A 25,179-nucleotide genomic window follows, 5' to 3' on the forward strand; every position below is an offset into this window, starting at 1 on the left:
TGCAATGTTCCAATAAAACTTTATTGACAGACTAAAATTTGAATTTTACATAACTTTCACATGCTACAAAACATTATTCTTCTTTTTAAAAAGCCATTTGATAATGTAAAAAGCATTCTAAGTTTGTAGTCCACACATAAACAGATGGCAGGTCAATGACCTATGGGCCATAATTTGCCAACCTCTGCCTTAACTTCATGGGACCTAGTCTAAGAATGGGGGAGGAAAAATTAACAAAAAAAATAAATAAGTGCACAGATAAAATATGTAATTTTGTTATAAAGGAAGTTAAATAGTAAGATGGCCAGGGAATGTGTCTCTAAGGGAACATACAAGATGAACTTAAATGGTGAGAAGGAGGCAGTCATGAAAAAAGCTGAGCACAGAGTATTCTAGAAAGAGGGAGTAGCAAGGGTAAAGACTGGAGGCAGGCACAAGTTTGGTAATTAAAGGAACAAAACAGTCAAGTGTGGCAGGAACATAGTAAAGAGGTAAAATGAGGTGGGAATGTTTGGGAGTCTAAATAAGGATGATATCATTTTTAAGAATTAGACTTATTAGCTGATCATAGTAGGATCCAGTCTAATTTTATACACTGGGTTTGTGGTCCTTTGCTAATTCATATGACCATAAAAGAACTATGAATTTAAAAAAAGAGAGAGAGAGAAGGAGAAAATGTTTTTATTTTTGCCAAATAATTATAGGAAAATACAATGTCTTGTATGTAATCCAGTATGTTGAGAACAGATATAGTTGGACCACACGTTGTATTTTATTAAATGTTCGTCCTTTAATTACGATGTTTCATTTCATATTTGTTTACAATACAAATGTCTTCCTCATTGGATGATTTAAGACCACTTACAGCAGTTTTATGTAAAAAGTCGTTTCTTCATAAAATTTAAAAGATTAAATCCTTAGTTTACAATTTTTTTCTTTTTATATTCAGAATAATTTGTGTGTGCCAAGCTTATTTTAATTTCTTCTAATGCACTGGAAGAAAAATCATTTTTAAGTTTGCATTGATTTGTGGCAATATTTGTATTCAACAATCAAATGCTACACTATTTCCTTTTAAATGGCTATGTACTTAATTAGTTTCACTTGTTCAGCAATTAATTAGTTTCAGAGACTTCTTATTTTGATATTGAACCTGACTATTGATAGGTGGAGCAGATATTGTATCAGAATTGCAATGCATGTTTTCCAATCACACCACATAAAAAGTTCATATTTGAAAAAAAGTTCTCCATTGTAATATCATCTAGTATCTTTCATAATTGTGAAATACCCTTCAACTAGTTTATTTTTTTCATTTATTTTCTCCAGAACTGCTTCCAATAAATATGAGGCAAAAGGAAGCTGCAAGAGAAACACAGAAAAAAAAAGATTATCAAAACTCTATATTTTCTTCAGTTCAAAACATATACTACATACCATTAAACCATTAGAACTCAGCTGTCTGCAACTTTGCACCCATAGTGGTACCCTACTGGGTCTCTTTTCAACTGATCTTGCTGGTTAGTGTGGGTCATTTTGTCTTTTATAATAAAAATGATAAAAGAGCAGAAATAAAATGAAAAAAGATAAACACCTTATTGAACAATTCATGGTTTACTGACCATGTTAATGATGTAATCTGCAATACAAGCAGCTAAGCCATTTATCTTCAATCAGCTGATCAATAGCAGGTTACAGTCATCTCTAGGGCCCACATGCCCACAGAAGTAGTACTGTATGTTCATCACTCATAAAAGAATGAGAGAGAACTATCAATACACTTGTCTGTTTTAGAGTCGAACATCTTAAGAGTTGTAGGATAAAATTTCAGAGGGAAAAAAATGGCAAAAGTATATCCATTGATCAAGTTGTTATAGAAGTTTGTTTGGCATATTAAAGTGTAATACACATGTTGCAAACTGCTGAGTTTATGAAATGTAGAGTATATTTTTACATTTCATAATATATAACTTTTTTAGTAAAGTTTTATTGTTCCCACTGCTTCATTGAGTTGCCTATAGGACTCCAACTCACGCAATTTGAAATGGTCCCACAATTACCTCTCATATCTCTATCTACTTCCTTTTATCTTCCTTCCCAGCTATGTAGTCTCACACAGGAGGTTTATAATACGAAGTTTATTAAGTCATTTCTTGGAGTTGTCCTTTTGATTAACCAGGGAAAGACTACTTTTTTTCCCTGAATATATTAATGAGAAGGCTTATCATGTCCAGACTCTTCCCTACAGAGAAATAGCATTAGGCTCTTTTTTGTGCTAAGAGGACCATCGACGGTATCACTGGTCAGCACCTGACCAAAGACAGCCTGATGTCCTCTGTATGAATTGCTCAGCTGTGCTCAGCTCTGCTATGCTCAGCTAAGGTAATCACAATGAGCTAAACCAATCAGAATGGTTCATTCCCAAATCTGAACCGCAGAAAAAGAAAAGATTGGCAGTGAAGATAGACAGACAGACAAACAGACACATTCATACATACATACATACATACATACACACACAGACAGATTATGTAGGCCATGAAAGAGAAATAGAGACCAAAGCTAGTCCACAGAATTGCGTCACATCCTAAACAGCTTCTTAGTTTAACTTCCTTCTTATCTTTATAATGAACTGCCTTCTCCTTAAGGAAGTCTGAGCCTATGTCGGGACAAACTATATCTATAGTCTATGTCAGGAGCTTCATGTATCTGTCTTACTGGAAACTTAACACTGTAGAAAGCATAAGAGAACCGAAATATCACATTTGTTCGGTTTTAAGATATAGTTGAATATAAGAGACACACATTGACTTAAAAAAAATAACAAAAAAAACCCAGCTTCTTCTGGGGGAATAAAACCCTACCACTTAAATATAGCCATACTGCACATGCATTGCAATTTCAGAAAGTGTAAATGTGGGGAAAATACATCTTAGAATCAATGAAAGAGAACATAGATTGGGTAGATTTACAACTGAAACTATACTTAAAATATGACATGACTTGGAAAGTGCTTTAAAAATTCACATGGTCTGTTTATTCATTTGCCATATTTTTCAAAATGCAAAACGTTTTTAAAACAGTAGGAAGACCAGGAGCTTAATTTCTTCTACTTTAGAATCTAGATTAAGTGTAAATTTATTCCATACGAGAAGTTTAGAGCCAACTAAATTCTCACTGTATGATTCTGGAGGGCCAAGACACCTCAGAAACTCCTCAGACAGGATAGGATTTTAGAGTTGGATTGAAGGGGCAACCTGACTGGCCAACAGCTAAGATCCTTTCTCACTTGCACTATCAAATATATTTGAAACAACAAACCCAAAAACTATGCTGCCTCAAGTTTCATTTTGAAGGGCCTGCGTCAGGGACTATGAAGTCCAGAAAGCCCGCGTGATTTCTTTCTTTCTCTTGAATCAAAAAGGAAAAGTGCAGTGACACAGTTTTAAACTCTTCAGCATAAGTGCAAAAATGAACAGGTCTTAAAGAGTTGATGCTGTGTGAGATCCCTTACTATGGAAATTCAACTAGGACATCAGAAAAACTATCAAGCGCTTTGCTCCGTCTCTATACCGTAGTGGTGAAGTGGGTCTTCCTAGTCTTTCTGGCTGTTCCTGTTACAAAAGGTGATTTCTGGTACTGAAGGGATTTCCCCTGATTTCACACAGATTTTCGGCTTCTCTTACATGGAGACACCTTCAGATGTCTGCCTTCAGCAACTGGTAAGCCACTGACACAATCTCAAATTTATCACTTAGGCTTATAAACTGTGGCTTCATTTAGAGGCATTGCTGCATAAAGGTAGGATATAAATGATGGTTGCAGATGTTTGAGAGCCACCTTGGGAATATCACAAAACCTAAAGACCATGACTGGAAAACACAGATAACCTAGAGCATCAGCACTAACTGGAATGTACTCTTAATAATATAAATTGAAAATTTCTGTGTTGAAAAGAAACAATTGAAATAAGGGTAACCTTTTAAATCTAAAGGACAAGGTTAACATGTTAATCATTTTCATTCTTGTTTTTGATTTGAATACTATTACCAAAAAAGATTGTTTTTAAAATACGAATCAAATTTAATATAGCTTGCGTCATAGTGAAAGTGAAGATATTAAATTTTATGTCTTATATCTGCTTTTACAAAGAATATGATTCTGTGAGACATTGAGACTTTAGAAAGGCCAATGTAGTTTGATTATTATACAATGGTGGAAAATTTAGTATAAACATACATACATATATTTATGTATATACATATTATATATACATGTATATGGTACACACTTTTTAAAATGGATAGTATATACTTATTCTATCATCTTATAATTAAAAGATTGAACTTGTTAAAATAATCAAGAATGCTATCAGATGGAACAACTTATTTGTAATTTAAATTTTGCACTGAATTCTGAGCTCAGTTTCCCAAATGTTACATTTCCCAAGTGTTACCCTAGCACATATCTCACACATGCACATGTGCACACATGCGCACACACACACACATACATCAAAGTTCTGCTGAAAACACACACAGAGAAGGCTGTATTTGCTATTCTCAAATCTTGGTAAAGGCTATATTTTGTTTTCACTTTCATTCTTTCCCCTAATTTTTTCATACTGGTAAAAATACACATAGTATAAATTTACCTTTTAAATTTATCCGCATATGTCTTTCTTTCTTTTTTTTTTTTTTGGAAACATGAAAGTAGGCTTGAAATTGTTAAATTAAAAAGAAAAACCAGCAAGACTCTGAATGGAGAATTTTAAACTCTTGCTATTTCAGCTAGATATGAGAAATCTGTGTGGGTGACTGAGCGTGTGGATTTGTGTGTGTGAGAGAGGGTGAGTGTGTGTTTATGCAGGGTGTGTGTATGTGTGTGTGTTATGAGTGCAGCATAAAAAGCAACAGAGTAAATGTATCCAGGGTTGTAAGGAGAAACTTCCAGTAAACCTTCAGGCTGGAAGTTACTCTACAAAAGCCGGGAAGATTTATAAAACCCTTCTCACTGCCATATTGCAAGGTATTCTACAGAAGGTAAGCATATTTTGGAGAGAGGGTACTGGGGAAAGAGCCATTTTAAATTTCAGCATTTGCAGGATTTGAAGCGGCAAATAGGAACAGGGATATTTAAAGCTAAAGAAAAACCACAAGTCTGTATTCTAAATTCTCAAAAACTTAAGGTAGAAAAACAGAATTTTTGATATTGTCTCAATACATTTTTACTGGACTAAAATGGACTGAATGAAATCCAGAAAGGGATTAGCAAATAACAGAAAATAAGGCAACAACAAAACAAAATCAAGACACATTTTCTAGCCATTCCTGGCTGAGAGTTTTTAAACAAATCTTAGTAAAGAACCATATTGTGCTTATAATTGTATATTATTTGTTTTAAATAAGCATATATATATTCTAATATACACACCTATAATTCTGTTCAAGTTAATTATTTAATAGTTTATATGTTTTAACTATTTGATTATTATCCTCCATCCCCAGAAACATAAGCTCCTTAAGGGCAGTGGTTTTTGTCTCTCTTGTTCACTGCTGTATACCTAAACCTGAAATAATATCTGACACATAGCAGGCACTCGATACATGTTTTTTGAATGAATTCGATAGCATTGGTTCATCATTATCTCTACTAATTATTTCCATTGTTTTTATAAAGTCCAAAATACAAAGGACTGTTTCAGATATTATTAAGACCTGAAAAAAACCTTAAATGACTTTTATTATAATTTTAATTTTGAGGATCAGAATGAGCAGGGCAAATAAACCGTATCTCTTAGAGGGCAGAGTACAAATAACTGACTATGTTTGGATATGTGAGGAGGTAATATCTATTACAGTATAATAGAAGGACATCTCCTTACATGCCAACTTAAAGGAAAATAAATTATGAAATAAAATAATTTATCTCATTTATTCATAGTTATGGCCAGTAGACAGAAATTCAAATTCGAATGCATTTAAGGCATTCTCTGCTAATGCTGGTGACAAAGTATATGTAATATAAAAACTTTATGTCGAATTTAATTTTAAATGTATTCTCTTTCGCTTTCTTAGGAATTCATTTTTAAAATGGAGATATAATTCGCATAACTTAAAAATCACCATTTTAAAGTGTGTAATTCGTTGGTTTTCAGTATATTCGCGAGGTTGTGTGACCATCGCCACTATCTAAGTCCAGAATACTTTCATCACCCCAAGAAACTCTACACCTCTTAGAAGCCACTCCCCATCTCAGCTGGCAACCATGAGTCATTTCTGTCTTGATAGAGTGGCCTATACTGGACATTTCATGAATGCAGTCTCTTGAGCACGGCTTCTTTCACTTAGCATAAGGCTTACAAGGTTTTTCCATGTCATAGCATGTATCAGTTCTTCAATCCATTTTATGGCTGAAAAATAGTCCATGCATGCACACACTTCATTTTATTCATATGTTCATCAGTTGATGGACCTTTGGGCTGCTTACACTTTTGAGCTATTATGAATAATGCCGCTATAAACATTTGTGTAGAAGTTTTTGTATGAACATATGTTTTCATCTCTTGGGTAAATATCTAGAGGTTGAACTGATGGATCACATAATCTCTATCTTTAACTTTTTGAGGAACTACCAGACTGTTTCCCACAGGGACACCAGCACTTTACATTCCCACCAGCAATGTATAAGAGTTCTAATTTCTCCATGACCTCATCAACACTTGTTATTGTCTGTCTTTTTGACTGTAGCCATCCTACTGGGTGTGAAATATATATCTCGTTTTGGTTTTGGCTTTGCATTTTCCTAATAGCTAATGGTGCTGAACATCCTTTCCTGTGCTTATTGGCTATTTGTATATCTTCCTGTAGAAACATCACCTTAATCAGTTTCTTTTCTTTTTGTTGTTGAGTTGTAAGCGCTTGAAATGTGTTTTTAAATAAATTTCACTGAGAAAAGCCATATAGAAGGCTGGGCTAAATTGATGACAAGTCATGAGTTCTTGAATATTGTTAATGAAACATACCTATTAAATTTTCTATGGCTTCAGTCATTGACATCTCCTTCCTCCCAAAACTCATTGACCTCTTTTGAACCCTAAAACTCTTAAAGGTATCACCATCTTTCTCATCATGTAGTGTATTAGATTCTCCCATCTTTGGCTTCTGCTTTCTGACCCCTTCCTCTAATCTCATTATTGCTATCGAATCAGTCACTATAATGAGGATCACATCTATCTCATCCTTTCTATTTTGATGGTGAGGGCATAACCAGGCCCTCACTGTCCTTCAACTAGATTACCTTCTTGCTCCTGGTCTCTTCTCCCTCCAAACCATCCTACATGCTGATCTCATGTGTCTTTCTAAAGCACAACTCTGATTACATCCTTTTCCTACTCGAAAGCTTTTATAGTTTTGTCTAAGCCTACTTTTCCTATCTCTATTTTTTTCTTTCCACTTTCTAAACCACAAAAAACTAATTGGAGGACGGGGGAGGTTTCTCCCATCCTATTATAATCATTAATTTGCTTTTTTTCTCTGCCATAAATTGTAAGTTTTTTAAAAACATAGTAATATAAAAAGAGAAATTAGTATAAGAAAAAACATTTAAAGAAATTAGAAGGCAGCTAAGCCATAAAAAAATGAGAGCAAAAATTAGAAAGAAATTTTCAGTGTGATTCTTATTACTAGGAATCTGTGGGGATAGTGGTTAGGTGTAGATAAAGATCAAACATATAAAAGTACCAACTACATCAAAACTACTTGAAATACTTGAAATAGAGGGCATATATTTGTTTTCTGTATTAAATACAGGTAAGTTAAGGTTTTAGAGCCTTTAGTTATCATGCACTTCTGGTTAATGGTAGCAGTAGGTATTACCTTATTGTGCAGTCCCATAATGCCACATGGTAGAACAACTTTTTGTTTTGTGGTAAACATTTTATCAATATAAATTCTTAACAAAAGAATGCAGAGAAAATTTTCTTTAATAGAAAATTTTTGTGGCCTAATCTTTAAACAAAATATAAAACCACAAGACCAGATTAACTCCTATGGTCTCAGAATTCTATTATATAAAGCACTCAACACAGAGGGAGGACATAAAATGGAAGTTTTCCTATAATTTTATCTTCTAAATATTTTAATAATCAAATATCAATACTGAATTAATTACTGTTTATTTTAGGGAATGTGCACAATTTTATCCCACAGTCTGAAGATCATGTAATCTCAGATACATGGAGCTGTATATGCCACAAATTAAATAAAATGTATGAATAAACATATCTACACTTTTGCCCACATAATCCTGTGAGCATAAGTTAGACTCTAAAAGAACTGGTAGACAAAGAAAACCTTTTTGAAAATTCAGGACAAATATAATTGCTGGAATTGAGAGAGAAGAAAAGTAGGCTTAAAAAGAGAGACATTTTCTATTTTATAGATTTTTCTCTTGGGCATAATTAGTATAAGTGACATTCAAGTGCAACCAATGAAGTTCCTATTTTTTCCTCACAAAATTCAAAGACATCAGCAAAACCACCTATGTCAGTAATAAAAATAAAAAGTCTTTGACTTTTTAAATGTTATCATACTGTCACAGTGGAATAAAATTAGCTTGAAAAATGATCTAAAGGCATATACTGCAGTTCATTATGTATACCAGCAACAGCAGCGGTTTCCCAGTGTTCATAAAGGCTGCTCCATTAAATTTACCTCCAGTCAATAATTAGGAGTCCACAAATAAACCTGGGCAATTAAATCAATACTGCCAGGCAATTATATTCCAGAGTCCAGGCTCAGTGGCACAAAAAGGCACTATATCAAACTGCAGTATTAAGCAGTCTAATGTCATTTTCAAGAGGATTTTTTTACACTAACTGGCCAGAATAAGCATACATCTAGATCATGAAGAATGTGTGTGTTTGTGTCTACATGTGTTAGGCAAAAAATCAGTTCTGGTGTCAATATAGCTTTAGTAAAATGTACTGAAGATTGGTTATTTTAACATTCATAAGTGATGATAAAATTTCCATATTGAAGGGTCATATTTACAAGTTAACATTTAAAAAATCATTAAACAGTTTACTTTTATTATTTTCAAACTGGAAAAAAACCTCTAAGTATCATTACTAAACTCCTTTTATCTGCCAGGCACTAGGTTAGGTACTGGTGCTAGGCATGCAATATGATTAAGAAGTGGCATTTTTTTCTCAAAGCAAGCTGTCACTGCAGGTGCTATATTCAGTATTTGCAAGTCTGCACTTAAACAACTTTAAGAAAAATATTGCCAATCACTTCTATTACTATTGAAGTAATTCTGGATATGGTTTCAAAAATATATAAAACTAATACTGAAAGTATAAATAGTTCATATATTATTTATTTATTCTTGGCTTTTCCAAAAGCATAGATACCTCTATTTGTTAATATACATGTAAGATAATTTCATTTAACATCAGCTTTTATTTTTGGTCTTTATATAGAAACATTTATGACTTTCCAAAACTCACAGGACAATATTTTTTTTTTGCTATTTTGAGAAATATGTTTTAGCTGTTTTTATTCTAGTTCATTTTCAAAATAAACAATTAGGTTGAGCAAAAAGAACTATAATGAAAAAGTTTTAGAATACATTACATGCTGTCAGTGATGTCAAAACAAAAGCTGGCTATGACTAGAAAAGCAGGGTTCTCACCTGCCAATAAACTGCCCTTGATCACTTACAAGAGGGGCGCATCCCAGCAGACTATATGTGAATTAAAAAAATACTTGAAAGAGAAGAAAAAGTATCACACAGGTCACAGCAGCAGTCTCAATAGACCCCTCAGGGATTTCCACTCGTCTTGGCCTTGTCATCCTCTATGCAGCTTTCCACTCGGCCCAGAAAATGTCGATAGGAAAATGTTTGAGGGGCCTCTGGTGGAAATTTTTTCATTCTTTCTGCATTGACAGGATGCCAAATCAATATTTACTTCCCACTAACAAGCTGCTCGAGGTCTCAGTAGAAAATATTGTCGAGAATGCGGGAAGACACAGTAATAAACAGCTGTCTGGCTGTGAGGAAAACATGAATTGACTGGAAACAGGTCCATAGTAAAAGGTCACTGAAACCCATGAACTCCTCAGGTGTCCATATCAACTACTAACTTTAAAGACACATAATAAAGAATCTCTTTTCCTAAGAGGGCTGAGAGAATGGATCCTTTTCAGGCTAGCAAGCAAAGAGGTTGACTCAATAATTTAATTAATGCATTTGCTAAGACCCATGTTGGCTGTTTCCCAGGGCATATGCTTCATTTGTTAACTACAAATAGAGGGTTAACTTTCCTGTCTACCTATTGGAATATTTATTTACCTAGTAAATAATGTGTAAGTGTTCACAAAAAATTAGACATCTAGTACAACATAAGGCTTGGAATTTGTATCTGGACGTTTTCATATATAAAACAGAAAAATGAAATACCTGTCCTTCAAGAAGTTTCTGAATGTACAATAGCCATTCCCTGTCATTTTCAGCATCTATCTTTGTCCTTTCGATTTCCTAAAGGAAGAAATAAAAACACTGGTGTTAATTGCATTTATATGAAGTTGATCATAACATTAGATACTGAATAAATCGAGATATATTGGTAGAATTGGATTCAACAAAGAGCAGCCCGGCCTGTCAAAATAGGGAATATTCAAATCCATGCTCTTTAATATTTAATTTATAAATAATTACAAGCCTATGGAAGATAAAGTTATATTTCCATATTCATAATAGAATTCAAGAATATTTTATTTTTGCCTTCACAGAGGAGATCAAGGTAGGGACTGAGGTAGAGGTAAAAGTGATTAAAATAAAATGAAAAGTAAGATGGAACTGTACAAAAGAATCATTTGCAAGTGACCCTTGTAAAATAATATAAAACCTTGTACTCAAAAATCTGACTTAATAGATAACCAAGGAATAATTGTTATAATTACATAGAAAACAGAACATGGCACATCTTTGGCGTATTTAAATGGTTATTTATTTAAAATATCTAAAAATCAACTGATAGTCAAGGGACACTCTAACTTAAAGTGCTGTAAGTCTCTAAATATTTACAACCCATCAATCATCAAGGTAAAATATTCTGAAAGTATAATATATTCACATGTACAGTTGATTATTCACTAAACTCAGTTTACCAAAAATATGGACTTTTCGCAAAGGTAAGGGTTTGGGAAATGAACATTTGTTGAAATTTACTGTATGCCAGGTGTCAGGCGAGGTACTTCACATAAGCTATCATAGATTTTTACATGAGTTTACTAAAGTTCAATGTATAGTTTAAAGAACAGAAGTCAGGAGGTTGGGCTCTGTTTGGGCTAGTCACTCAACTCTTTAGACCTGTGAAATATGCCGGGATTAGTCTAAATACATTCTGGTCTATAATTAAATCTAGTAAATATATCAAGGTGCACCGATCCTCTCAGAACAGTGTGCTTCTAGTAGAGCCCTTGCCTTCCAGGAGGACCTCCATTTAAGGTTGTGTGGCATGCACATTGCATTGCTGTATTCTCTGGCCCCAGACTGCATCTGCCCACAGGCAGAAGTGCCATTTCTTTACAGAAATGTGCCATCTACTCTTTGGGACTATAGAGATCCTTTCCTAATTCATACACTCAAAGAGGACAACTTTTTATAATTTGTCCATCAAGAAGAGTTGCTTTTTCTAACTGGTAAACCCAGAGAGGGAATCTTTTGAGAACATACAAAGGCAGTAGTCCTGTCTTCCAGAATATGTATCAGTGTTTGTGTTCACACAGGCACACACAAACACACAACCACACATGAGGGATTTTGCTGTTTGTTTTAAAACTCTTAGGCAACAGTGGAGGCCTTAACCTTAATTTTTTGTTATGTTTCTTATTATCAAAAAGTTTTAATTAATGTCTATAATAAGGTATAGTTAAAACTCTTGCAGATTCTATTATTTACTGTGTGTCTTGTATTTGTTACTACCTCTGATAATGCTTTTTGGTACTTCAAAGTTCAGAATTCAGTAGAAAGCCACAACCATTATGGATAGTTGCTGAAAATAGGAAACTGATAATTCACCATTCTATTCGCCCACAGGATGAAAATAATCTCTGCAGGATTCTTTTGAACTCTTTTCTAAGAATTCTTGGCAGTTTAAAAACCTTTGCAAGTTGTAGATGTTCTCTACTTCAGAAGTACTTTGAGATGCTGATGGAGGACTGGAGAATATTCTCATACCAACATTTAAGTTTATCATTTCTTTCATTGAACAATTTTTTATTGGAATGCTACCAGTACCATCATCTCTTTAATACAATTAAAAAAATGGAATATTCATGTATTAAAGTTCAGAGACAACAGTAGAACAGGATTAAATATCCTCCACAGGTTTCACAGAAGACTGTACAAAGTGAGATCCTGCTCTTTATGAGGTAATAACTACATCAAAAATGCAAAATGACTTATACCTGTATGCACATAAATTCACTCAGACAGGAGCATTTTACCCAATTTAAAGCAATAAATATATTTTTGTTTAACTCGATCAACAATTTTGAATTTAGCTAGGAAAGCCAATATATTTACTACTTCTTAAAATCTCACATAGGAGGAAAAATCCTCAAATCAACGGTGACTCAGTTTAACTAAATTCATTCAAACTGGTTTAATTAAAAATACTAGCTTACAAGATATGTGATTAAAGAAAATGGCAAAGACAGGAAAGGGTAACCGACATGAACAACAAACAAGCAGTTCTAAAGGTTATGTGGACTGGCTTATTTCTATATTCCACAGTTAAATTTTTCTAAAGGTTTTTTGAGTTGGTTAATACTCTTGATGTATCTTTCATTGGCACATTAATAATCTTACCTTCATTAATATTATCTTAAAGATGAAATTTTAAGAGTTCTAGAACAAAAAAAAGACATGTACTTAAATTCAATGTGTAAAAAGCCCTTTATTAATAAATATTTAAATGATCTTACCATTTCATCTTCTGTGTCCAATATTTCCTCTAGATCTGACCGTGAAATGTTCAGGATAGAAGCTGCCAATGTCTGGGCTTTATGGGCTGAGGTTTTACAAGCGTCTTTACTTCTCTGCATTTTTTTAAACTCTCTGATTTGTCGCCTTATCACATGGACGTCAATCTGTAACTCTTTGACCAAAGCCTGTAACATATTGGAAAGAATGTGGGCTCATATGGAATTAATAAATGAAGATAAAGCACTCATAACAGAAAAATGTGAACACACTAACACTTTTTTTTTATTAGGATTACTCATTTTATTTATTTTGGAAGATAATAGATTGCTCTTTATTTATTTTCAGTATGCAGTAAAAGCTCTTTTAAATGACCACATATCCAACTTGCTCGGTTAACTAAAGCTCACTAATCCTTCTTTCAGACTCACCAGATGATATAATGGTTGGTGAATGCTTGCAGCAGGCAGGCTACTTTTCATCATGCCAGAACTCAAATACTCCCATCATTTGAGGTGATGCAAAAGTTAGTTCCATTTATTTCTAAATGTGGGTATCTTAGTTTTCACTACTAGTTACGTAATTTATTTAATTATTACATAAACTGATGAAATGTGACTGCAGAAAGAGTTGTTTCTATTTTATTAAAACTGGATTAGAAATGCTTTGGAAGGACTCGGTAAAGACAAGTTGGGCAAAGTGCAATTAAATTACATGTGGACAACACAACAGTACAGAATTGGAAAAAAAAATCATAAAAATCTAGGATTGCTTCACAAAAGCCTTTAAATTTTACCTTTGAGAAATTATTAAATGCTAGCCCATGGCATACCTATGTGCACATAAGAAAAAGACAGTCTGGGTGGACAGATTCCTGCCTACCTTTGTCAGCTGAAAGCAGAGTAGCTAGATGTTTGGGATGTTTTCAGTCTTTGCAAGTTCAAGCAATGTTGCAATAAATAATGCTCATACGTACATTTTGCATTTCTAGGATATATCCCTAGAAGTGAAATTGCTGGACCAAAAGGTATGTATAACTATAATTTTGAAAGCTGTTACTTAATTCCCCCCCTCTCCAAGATAACACCATGTTATACCTTCACAAAGAATATATGAAAGTACTTCTTTCTCCATACCACTAGCAAAACACCAATCTAGTATCTCAGTATAGTTTGATTTTTCACTGTATTTTTAAGGTTCATTTCTCTTATTAAAAAGTCTTAAGAGATAATTAAATTTCTTCTGTCACTTTTTCTATTTTTCTCATTGATTTATAGAAATTCCTCATATATTAGGGAAATTATATATGTATATATAAATATATATGCCTGTTGTATATATCTAATTTTTTTAACTTGTATTTTTCTTTTGACAGTAATTATAGTGTTTTATGCCAAGAAAAAAATATTTTTAATTTTTTATGTAATCAATGTAATTTTTTCTCTTCTAATTTAGTGTGATATTTTTAAAAAGCATTGACATATATGTAAACACATTTCCTAACCGTGATTTTGTTCTGCTTTTAAGTTTTTATTTTTCAGCTTTAATATTTTTATCTAGTTGTAATCATTTAGAAAATTATTACATAAAATCATACTCAGTTGACCTCTATTAAAAAGTCCATCTTTCCCTCACTAATCTCACATGTGTTTATGTTAGTTTCTGGACTTTCTATTGTAGTCCATCTTTTTTTATTAGTGAAACTTTATAATATATTTTAACTAATGAGGATTTATAATAAATGTTAACATCTGGTAGAGCTAGCTCCCTCTTATTTACCCTTCTTTCAGATTTTTCTTGGTAATTTTTGCTTGTTTGCTTTTCCATATGAAATTCATGTTCAGCTTTTCTAGATTTCTTCCCTCTAAAAAATCTCAATGGTAATTTTATTTGAATCATGTTAAATTTTACTTGAATCATGTTAACATTCTAGGATGTTCAGTCTTCCTAATCAAAGATCATGGTATTTCCAGTTGTTTAAGTTTTTATTTGTTTCTGAGGATCATTTTTAGGTTTTCTCTTTACGGACCTAGTTTATATTCTTGGACATTATACTTTGGGGGGTGAAGGCTGCCTCTAACACTGATTACATAACACTGATTACATTCTAACACTGTTTGCATATATGATGATTATAAATATATGTTTAGCTTACTGAAGTTACTTATTTGTTATAGCAGTTTTTCAGCTGATTCCTCTTCAGTTTCTAGGAATCGAATCATATCTGCCAAGACGTAATTTTATCTATTTTCCAAATTTTATACCTCTGATTTCTTTCCTTTCTATTGCATCTGTTATTAAGTTCTTCCTGAATAATATTAAGCAGTAACATTAATGGACATATTTGATTTGTTCTTGATTTTAGTGAAAGTCCTACTTCCAAGGAAATACTACGCCAGCTTTTGAGCTAACAGCCATATATTAATATAATATATAGTTTAATATAGTTAATTACCTAATCATTTTACTTTTATTTCTTATATAAATGGATATCAAATTGTCTTAAATCCATTTTAACATCCATATAAACTAGCATATTATTTTTCATTATAAATTTATTAATTGGATTAATAGTTTTCTTAGTATCAAATTATTCTTGCATTTCTGAAATAAACACCATTGGCTGTGATATATTATTTTTTGTTTTGCTGCTGAAATCTATTTGCTAATATTTTACCTAAGGTTTCTCTACTAATATGAGATTGATTGGTTTTAATTGTATATATCTTTCCAAAAATTAGGACGGTATCTTTCTCTTTCCATGTTTTACGGTAGTTTTAATGAGATTGAACTTATCTGCTCTTTACTGATGTGGTGGTGGTCATCTGAATTTGGCTTAGTATTTATCTCAGAAGAAGGTACTTTTTAATTTGTTTTAATTTTTTTATTTGTTCTAGAGGGAGTTTTCATACATTATATTTTCCTAGAAAATTATCCACTTCATGCAGGCTTTCAAATTTATTTGCAGAGAGTTGAGCTAAGAAGTCTGCCATGACTTTATTTTATTCTGTGTCTGTGGTTATTGTCACTTATCACTTGTTATTTTGTATAGTTTTACTTTCTCTTTTTCTTAATTAGGTAAGTTAAAATTTCATTTATTTCATAGCTTTCTCCTTCCCCCCCACCCCGCAAAACAAGTCTTACATTCATTTATTAATTCCACATTTTTAATTCATTAATTTTATTTCAATCTTTAGATTCTAGTTATTTAATTATTGAGTTGAATGTTTATTTTCATTTCTTCTTATTAATATAAGTACATAAGACTATAATTTTTTTTTAGCACTGCTTTAGCTGTATTCTATGAATTTTGATAATTCTACAATATTCTTTTAGGGATCTTCTGCAATTGGTTCACATTCTCTTCTTAACCCAAGACCTTTTTTCTTTAAAATATTTAGGTGGTAGTTGACCTCCTTTTAGTGGTTTTGCAATTAATTGTAATTTCATTATATTAATCTCAGGGAATATTATCTATATTAGTTCTACTTCTCAGAACTAATTGAGGTTATCTTTGTGGTGTCTCAGGTTATATTACCTGAAAACAGACTCAGATGAAGATTTCTGTGCAGGAGGCTTGTGGGGAAGTGCATGCAGGAACGACACATAAGAAATTCAGGGAAGCAGGATTGGCAGACAGAAATGTTGGACCACACAGTAGTTTCAACAGAGGCTTCACGCCATATTATAAGGAGCTCTGGAGCTGAGACAGCTTGTCAGAGTTGTCTCATCTTTGTTTTTTTCCCCCTTTATATATGAACTTGAACTTTTTACTTAGCTGTTCTCTTTTCTTTTTGTCCAGAAACTTTACTAGAATATATCCAGGGTATCACATATTAGATCAATTTTCCATGATTTATGTTATATTCTTAGAAGTCTCCTTATTTCTGAAAATTATTTTTGGATTATAGCTTCAATATTTGTTCTGTCCATTATTTTAGTTTTCTTCTTGGGAGATTGCAATTATACATATGTTGACTGTCACTTGCTTCATAAATCTTTTTCCCCAATTTTTAAAACTGAGGCATAATTAGAATAAAATAGTGCACACATTTTAAGTATTTAGTTTAATGAGCTTTGACAGTTGTATGCATCTATGTAGCCACCACTCTGCTCAAGATTTAGAAAATCTTCATATTCCATAAATTTCCCTGATGCTCCTTCCTGGGCAATTCCTCCCACAAACAGACAGCAATTGTTCTGATTTATATCATCTTAGATTAATTTTGCTTGTTCTGGAATGTCACATAAATGAAATAATATACTATGTACACTTCTATGTAAGGAATCTCTTTTCTTGGCTACTATGAAAAAAGCTGCCTCCTACAGATATGTCTGTCTGTGTAATTCTTCCTTAGGCCCTACGCATCTTCTTGTTGAAAGCAAACAAGTTCTAGTAAGTTTCTATCACTAACCATAGCAGATCCATTCTACTATTGCCAACATGAGATTTAGGATTTGTGCCTCATGTGACCTTCATCTTTGGAGAGCATATTTTTTGCTTAATCTTTCCGAGGTCTGCAGCACTTAAGGATTCTCTCCATGGTGTCTTATTTCTCCTTCCTTTTGCATATCTTTAGTCTTACCTGTTTTTGGTTGTTCTTCCATGTATTTTAAAATATAGTTTTAGCTATGACCTACATTTTCTGTCAAAAGGAGTTGAATTTTTGTTTCTTATTCTCTTTATCTGTTGTATAATTCCAAGGGAGAGAAAGGGAGAAATGATTTTACCCCTCCATAATCAAGTCAAAATTCTTCAACGCATTTTACTCTAATATTTAATATGAAAAATCCAAACATGCAGAAAGTTTAAAGAAATGTATAGAGTGCACAACCATGTATCTATTACCTGTATGCTACAGTTAACTTTTGCTAAACTTGCTTTATCACTTATCAAGCCATCTTACTTTGTTGATATATTACAAAGGAAGTTGCAGATATCTTTATAGTTCCTCCTAAACACTTCAGCATTCACATCGTTAACTAAATACAAATATTTATTTACAGTTCTCTTCACTATTTTTTGAGATAAAATTTATATACAGTGAGATATGTAAGTCTCAATTATATAGTTTTATGAGCTTTGACAAATGAAAACACTGGGTACCCACACCCAGATCAAAGTAAAAAACATTTCCATCACTCCAAAAAGTTCACCTGTGTCCCTTCCTAATCAGTCCTCAACCCTAGCCCCAAAGGGTAACCACTCTCTCATATTTTTTCCTCTATAGATCAGTTTTGCCTGTTCTATAAATTCATGTAAATGGAATCACACAGTATTTACTATTTGGTGTCTGGATTCTTTTACAATATATTTGAGATTCGTCCGCATTGTTATATTAATAAGTAGTACATTTCTTTTTATGGCTGAGTAGCTACTCCATTTTCCTGAAGATGGACAGGTGAGCTATTTGCAGTTCTTGACTACTGTGAATAAAATGGCAATAAATATTCCTGTACACATTTTGTGTGTATGTGTATACACATGTTTTCATTTCTCTTTGGGTAAATACCTAGAAGTAGAATTGCTGAATTACATGGTAGGAGAATGCTTTATTTATCAGAAACTTCTACAGTTTCCCCCCAAACCTTGCATCACCAACCATAGATGAAAATTCTCAATTCTCCACATTCTTTCCAACATTTACATGTCTTTTCTTGAATTTATTCTAAGAATTTTATTTTTTTGATGCTATCATCAGTTAAAGATTTTAATTTAATTTTCTAATTGTTTATCGCTAATACATAAAAATCATTTAAATTTTGTACTTTGATCTTGTATCCTATGAAATGGTTATACTCTTGTTAATACTAGTAGTTGGTTTATAAATGTTCAGGACTTTCTACATAAAGAATGATGTTTTATCAGAGAAATGTAAGTCAAAACAACAATGAGATATCACCTCATGCACATTAGGACAGCTACTATCAAAAAAATGAAAAATAACAAGTGTTGGCAAGAATACGGAGAAATTGGAACACTTGTACACTGTTGGCGAGATTGTAAAATGGTAAAACTATTCTGTCCCAATGCTCTATGCACATATTTCTGCACTAATCATGCTATTTTATTTTCTACAGCTTTATAACCTGTTTTGATATCTGTTAAGAAAAGTCTTCTTCTCCCTACCCATTCTTCTTCTTCAGCCATCTTCATTCCTTCTCTTTCAGTAATTTTTTTGGAATCAGTTTGTCAATATCTGAGACTGTGCTGATATTTAGATTAATTTTGGAATGACATCACATTTACAATATTGATTCATCTCATTCAGAAAAAGAGCACATCTTCCCACTTATTTAACTCTGTTTTATGTCTTTTTATTGTTTTATCATCTGCTTTATAGGTCTTTTGCATTTCTTGAAAGATTTATTCCTAGGTATTTAATAGATATTTTTTATTATTGTAAATAGAAATTTTAAAATAGACTTTTAATATATGTTATTACCTGTAAAGTCTACTTTATTTTATATGTTGACCTTGTTTTGAACTTGTTGCTGAATTATATGGTTAGTTTTAATAGTTCATAATTTTATTCTCTTTGATTTTCTAGGTACACAAACATATCATTGACAATCTGGTTGTACACATTCCTATAATTATGTATTTTTTTCTCATTTATTTGCACTTCCTAGAACCTGTAGAATAAGTATTGATAGTAGCAAGGAAAGAGGCATCTATGCCTCATTCCTGAGTGTGATGAAAATTCTTCTAATGTTACACACAAAAAATGTTTACTGTAGGTTTCTGGAAAGTATCTTTTATCTCATACATCAGATAAGACACAGGTTTGATTGTTGTTTTAATGGCCACATATAAAAGTAGCCAAAAAAGTTGGAAGTTCATTTCATTTTTCTGTAGAAGTCCAAGAATAAGCATTCCAAGGTTATATAAGAGCTTCATAACGTTGGGAACCCAGTTTTCCTTCTGCTTTTGGTCTGCCATTTTTTTTAAAGTTTTATTGAGACATAATCTACATACCTTAACGTTCACCCACTTAAAGTAATATATTTTTATTAAGAACTTTTCTCTAAAAACAGCTGTCATTTACCCTTTTATAATAACAGATGGAAAGAGTTCATTCAAATTGAATTGCATTATAAAACTGCTTAAAAATCATAGTTAAGAGGTGATGTCACCAAAATGGTGGAGTAGGAGACCCAGCTTCCTTCTCACCACAATGATCAACAATTAGCTACCCCCGAACAAACATATCTCTGGTAGAGCTCAGGTTCCACTTAAGAAACTTTAGCAACATGTGGAACAGAAAAACCTGAGAATAATCACATACAGAAGAAAGGAAGAACAGCTTCATTTTGCATGCATCATCCCATCCCCCAAGCCAGCACTGCTCATTGCCAAAAGAGAACTCCCAAGTTTGAGATTTCCCCTCACCAAGAAAAGCTCTCTAGCCTTCTGGGGCACTGCATGAAGGACCCACTTCTGTTTTGCCCCACCCAGACGACATTATAGAGATGGCTTGGAACAAGGGAGAAGGGCTACCAATATCAGCTACGCAACAGGAGCACCACGGTTCTCAGTGATCTGCTCTGTGGAGGGCCCCAACACCTTCTGCCGCTGAAGAAACCAATGGCCAGGGTAACTGCCATAACCCCCCTGCAGATTTTGCATGCCTGAGTCTTTTCCTGCTCTCTGAACCCTAGTGGACTCAAAATCTGTAGCTGCACAAATGCAGATTGCCAGCCTAGACCCTACAGTTAATCCTCATTATTGTGCATGTGTTCGGAACTAACCCCTTCAGCACCTACATACTACTGGCCTGACTCATGTCACTGGTTTCCAATGACACGCAAGTGCCGTGGTAAGACTTGGTAGCCACGGGACTACATGCCTACACCCAAGGCCCCCACAGCTATTTGTGGGCCACGATCTGGCCCTTTCTCCTGTCATTGGCCTGTACCACTGGGCTCACCTACAGCTAACCCCTCCAGCTGTGCTCTCCATACTCCCAGCCCAAGTTCCATCACTGGCCTCCACCACCATGGGAAGCAAAAAATGCCTATGTAACATAAACAATATAACTTTACACCTTAAGGAACTAGAAAAAGAACAATGTGAGCCTGAAGTTAGTAAAAGGAAGGAAATAACAAAGATTAGAGAGGAAATTAATGAAATAGAGATTTTTTTTTTCAAAAAAGAAAATAGAAAAGATCAATGAAACTAAGGGCTGTTTTTTGTGAAGAGATAAACAAAATAAAACTTTAGCTAGATTTACTATGAAAAAAAAGAGAACTCAAATGAAGAAAAGTAGAAATTAAAGAGAAAACTACAGAAATACAACGAATCTTAAGAGGTTACCATCCACTAATTAAGAAGCTCATTATATATCAACAAATTGGACAACCTAGAAGAAATGGATAAATTCTTAGAACATACAACCTACAAAAACCGAATTAAGAAGAAAAAGAAAATCTGAACAGACCAATGATTGCAGAGGTTGAATCAGCAATCAAAAACCTCCCAGCAAAGAAAAGCCTAGGAGGTGATGGCTTCACTGGTGAATTCTACCAAACATTTAAAGAAGAATTAATTAGATTAATTAGAAGCATCAAAAAGATTAATATAAATCTTTCTCAAATGCTTCCAAAACATTGAAGCACAGAGAACACCGCTCAATTCATTCTATGAGGCCAGCATTATCCTGATACCAAAGCCAGATAAGAACACTACAGGAAATAAAAACTATAGGCCAATATCCCTGATGAATATAGATGTAAAAATTCTCAACAAAATACTAGCAAATTAAAATTAGCATTGCACTAAAAGGAACATACATCATGATCCAGTGGGATTTACCCCTGGAGGACGGGTCAATAAATGCAAATCAACCAATGTGATATACTGCATTAATGGTATAAAGGATAAAATTCACATGATTATCCTGATAGATGCAGAAAAAGCAATCGACAGGATTCAACATCCTTTCATGATAAAAATTATCAGCAAAATGGATATAGAAGGAACATACCACAACATAATAAAGTCCATATATGACAAGCCCACTGTTAACAATATACTCAATGGTAAAAGTTGAAAGCATTCCCTCTAAGATCTGGAATAAGTCAAGGGTGCCCACTCTCACTATTCCTATTCAGTATAGTGCTAGAAATCCTAGCCCGAGTAATTACGCAAGAAAATATAAAAGGTATCCAGATCAGAAAGGAAGAATTAAAACTGTCTTTTTTCATGACATAATTTTATATATAGGAAACTGTAAAGACTTCACTCAAACCTTGTTAGAACTAATCAACAATTCAGTAAAGTTGTAAGATACAAAATCAACATATAAAAATTAGTCGTGTTTCTGTACACTAACAACAAAACATCTGAAAAATAAAGAAAGAAAGCAATTGCATTTATAATAGCTCCCAAAATAATAAAATCTTAAGACTAAATTTAACTGAGGAAGTGAAAGCTTTCTCTCTAAGATCGGGAAGTTCTTAGATCTCATGATAAGACATTAATGAAAGAATTGAAGAAGACACAAATACATGGAAAGATATCCCATACTTGTGGAACAGAAGAACTAATATTGTTAAAATATCCATACTACTCAAAGTCATCTACAGATTCAGTGTAAAACCTATCAAAAATCTAATGTCATTTTTCACAGAAATAGAACAAACAATCCTAAAATTTGAATAGAACCACAAAAGACCTTGAATAGCCAAAGTAATCTTGAAAAAGAACAAAGCTAGAGACATTGCACTTCCTGATTTCGAACTACATACAACTCATACTACTCAACAGCAAAACCCCAAACAATACAATTTAAAAATGGGCAAAGGTCCCGAATAGACATTTTTCCAAAGAAAACATACAATGGCCAACAAGTACATAAAAAGGTGCTCAACCTAGCTAATCATCAGGAAAATCCAAATCAAAACCAAAATGAGAAATCACTTGACACCTGTTAGACAAGAGATAACAAATGGTGGCAAGGATATGGAGGAAACTCCTGTGTACCGTTAGTGGGAAAGTAAATAGGTGCATTCACTCTAGAAAATAATACAGACAACCTTCAAAAAATTATAAATAGTACTGCCATATGATCTAGCAATCCCTTTTCTGGGTATATATCCAAATGAAATGAAATCAAGATTCCGAAGAGATATCTGCACTCTCATGTTCACTACTATTATTCACAATAGCAAAGACATAGAAACAACCTAAAGTATCCATCAATGGATGAATGGATAAAGAAAATCTGGTAAATATATATATATATATATATATGCACACACACACACCCACCCCACACACACACACACACACACACACACACACACAACAGAATATTACTCAGCCATAACCAAAAAAGAAGGCAATCGCTGGAAGAAAGACTTTCGTTCTGTATGATCTCATTACTTGTGGAATCTAAAAAAGCTGAACTCATAGAAGCAGAGAGCAGAACAGTTATTTGCTAGGGACCAGGCACCGGTGGGGAAAATGAGATGCTGGTCAACGGGTACAAACTTCCAGTTATAAGACAATGTTTTCGGCATCTAACGTATAGCATAGTGACGGTAATTTAAAATACTATATTGTATATTTGAAAACTGCTATGAGAGTATATTTAAATGACCTCACCATAACTACAAGAACAATAAAGTGGTAATTATGTGAGACATGTTAACTAACCTTATTGTGGTAAACATTTCATAATATATACATGTATCAATTCATCACATTGTATACCTTAAACAATGTTACATGTCAATTATTTCTCAATAAACGGGAGGAAAAAAGAACAGAAAAAAAATCATAAGAGACTAGATCAGTGCCAAAATATTAACAATTATACATATAAAAATAAAATTATAATGCTCCATAAATGTTATCACTAAAGAAGCAAGAAATTTATATGCCCAAAACATCTTACTAAATCTCACCAAAGCAAGTACATGTTGATAATTAAATGATTTAAGCTTCAGGCTAAATGTTGTTCTTTGGCTGGTATTTATTTCACAGCTAACAAAAACCATTGAGAAGATGGAATTTGGCATATGACTCACATACAAGCCCATTAACAAGCCTATATCAGGGCTCAATCAAACTGAGCAAATACTTCTAGAAATTGCCCTTGTGTGTTTTATTCAGTTATTAGGAGAATTCAAAGCCTCAACTCTGCCACATATATCCAGCCCAGATGCTCAAAGCACTTGATTTCACCCCAGGGCAAAATTCCATATTCAAGACTAGATCTAGAACAGATGGCCACTCCACCTCTTCTATAATCTTGTTGTGCCCTATTAATAAATGAAAAGACTAAAGGGAAAACAGATTCCACAACAGGGCCAGAACAAACATTATTACTATTAATACTACTAATAATATTTATTAAGTACTTTTGTGTACAGGATATCCTAATAAGCTCTGCACAGAATGAGTCCTGGTGACTACCATGTTCCACGTAGGAACTATGTACGTTCTTGAGACCCATTAAAGAACGTGCACAGCGCTAGTCTTCACAGAGTTTTCAATCTAAGCAGTGTCCAGTCACATTATTGAAGCAGATATAAAATCAATTCCTCAAGAATTCAGTGAGCCCTATTATGTGCCAGTACTTTGGGGAAAATGAATGACAATATCCCTGCTCTCATATTGGCTATAATCTACTTGAAAGAAAAATAAAAATACAAGAGTTCATGGTTACATGTTAAATTATGTGGTACATACAATAAATATTCGGGAAATAAATGGGAGCCATACTGCTACTACTGCTAATAGTTACTACTTAGATAGCACTTCTGGTATACTGGACAATGTTTTGTTTATCTATGTTAACTTATTTGAATTCTCACCTCAAGTATGTCCCATTATTACACTCATTCCATAAATGGAGACACTGAGGCACAGAGGATTAAGTCATTTGCCTGCAATAAAATAGCTAGTAACTGGCAGAGTAGGGCTCTTTCCTCTTAACCACAGACTTAAAGAAAGGATTCACGAAAGAGGAAGGCACTGAGCTAAATGTCAAGGATTCAGAGTGAAGAACAGAACAAAGAGGGAATGACATGTCAAATGAGAAGCAGAACTTGAGCAAAGGTGGCGTTGCACACAGTATGGGGGAAAGTTGTAGAGCAGACGGAAAGAAGATTGGATAGGGTCAACTTATGGAATGCCTTGAATTTTTTAAAAGGTACAAGCTTAGATCTAACCCAGTA

The 25,179-nt window shown here is 33.3% G+C and overlaps 1 protein-coding gene across 5 annotated transcripts in view; it reads right to left on the reverse strand.

Moving 5' to 3' along the window:
• Window positions 1-665: 665 nt before the first annotated feature.
• Window positions 666-25,179, reverse strand: part of CNTLN (centlein) — a 255,643-nt gene continuing 231,129 nt past the window's right edge. For all 5 annotated transcript variants that reach the window (XM_039870922.1, XM_039870887.1, XM_039870754.1 and 2 more), the window contains 3 exons: window positions 12,996-13,181; window positions 10,465-10,542; window positions 666-1,362 (listed from right to left, as the gene is read on the reverse strand). In XM_039870922.1, the coding sequence (XP_039726856.1) occupies window positions 1,261-1,362; window positions 10,465-10,542; window positions 12,996-13,181 (366 nt within the window). In that variant the 3' untranslated portion in view covers window positions 666-1,260. The remainder of the gene's footprint in view (window positions 1,363-10,464; window positions 10,543-12,995; window positions 13,182-25,179) is intronic.

The sequence above is a fragment of the Pteropus medius genome, unplaced genomic scaffold (genome assembly GCF_902729225.1).
Source record: "Pteropus medius unplaced genomic scaffold, Ma_sr-lr_union100, whole genome shotgun sequence".
NCBI classification, from domain to species: Eukaryota; Metazoa; Chordata; class Mammalia; order Chiroptera; family Pteropodidae; genus Pteropus; species Pteropus medius.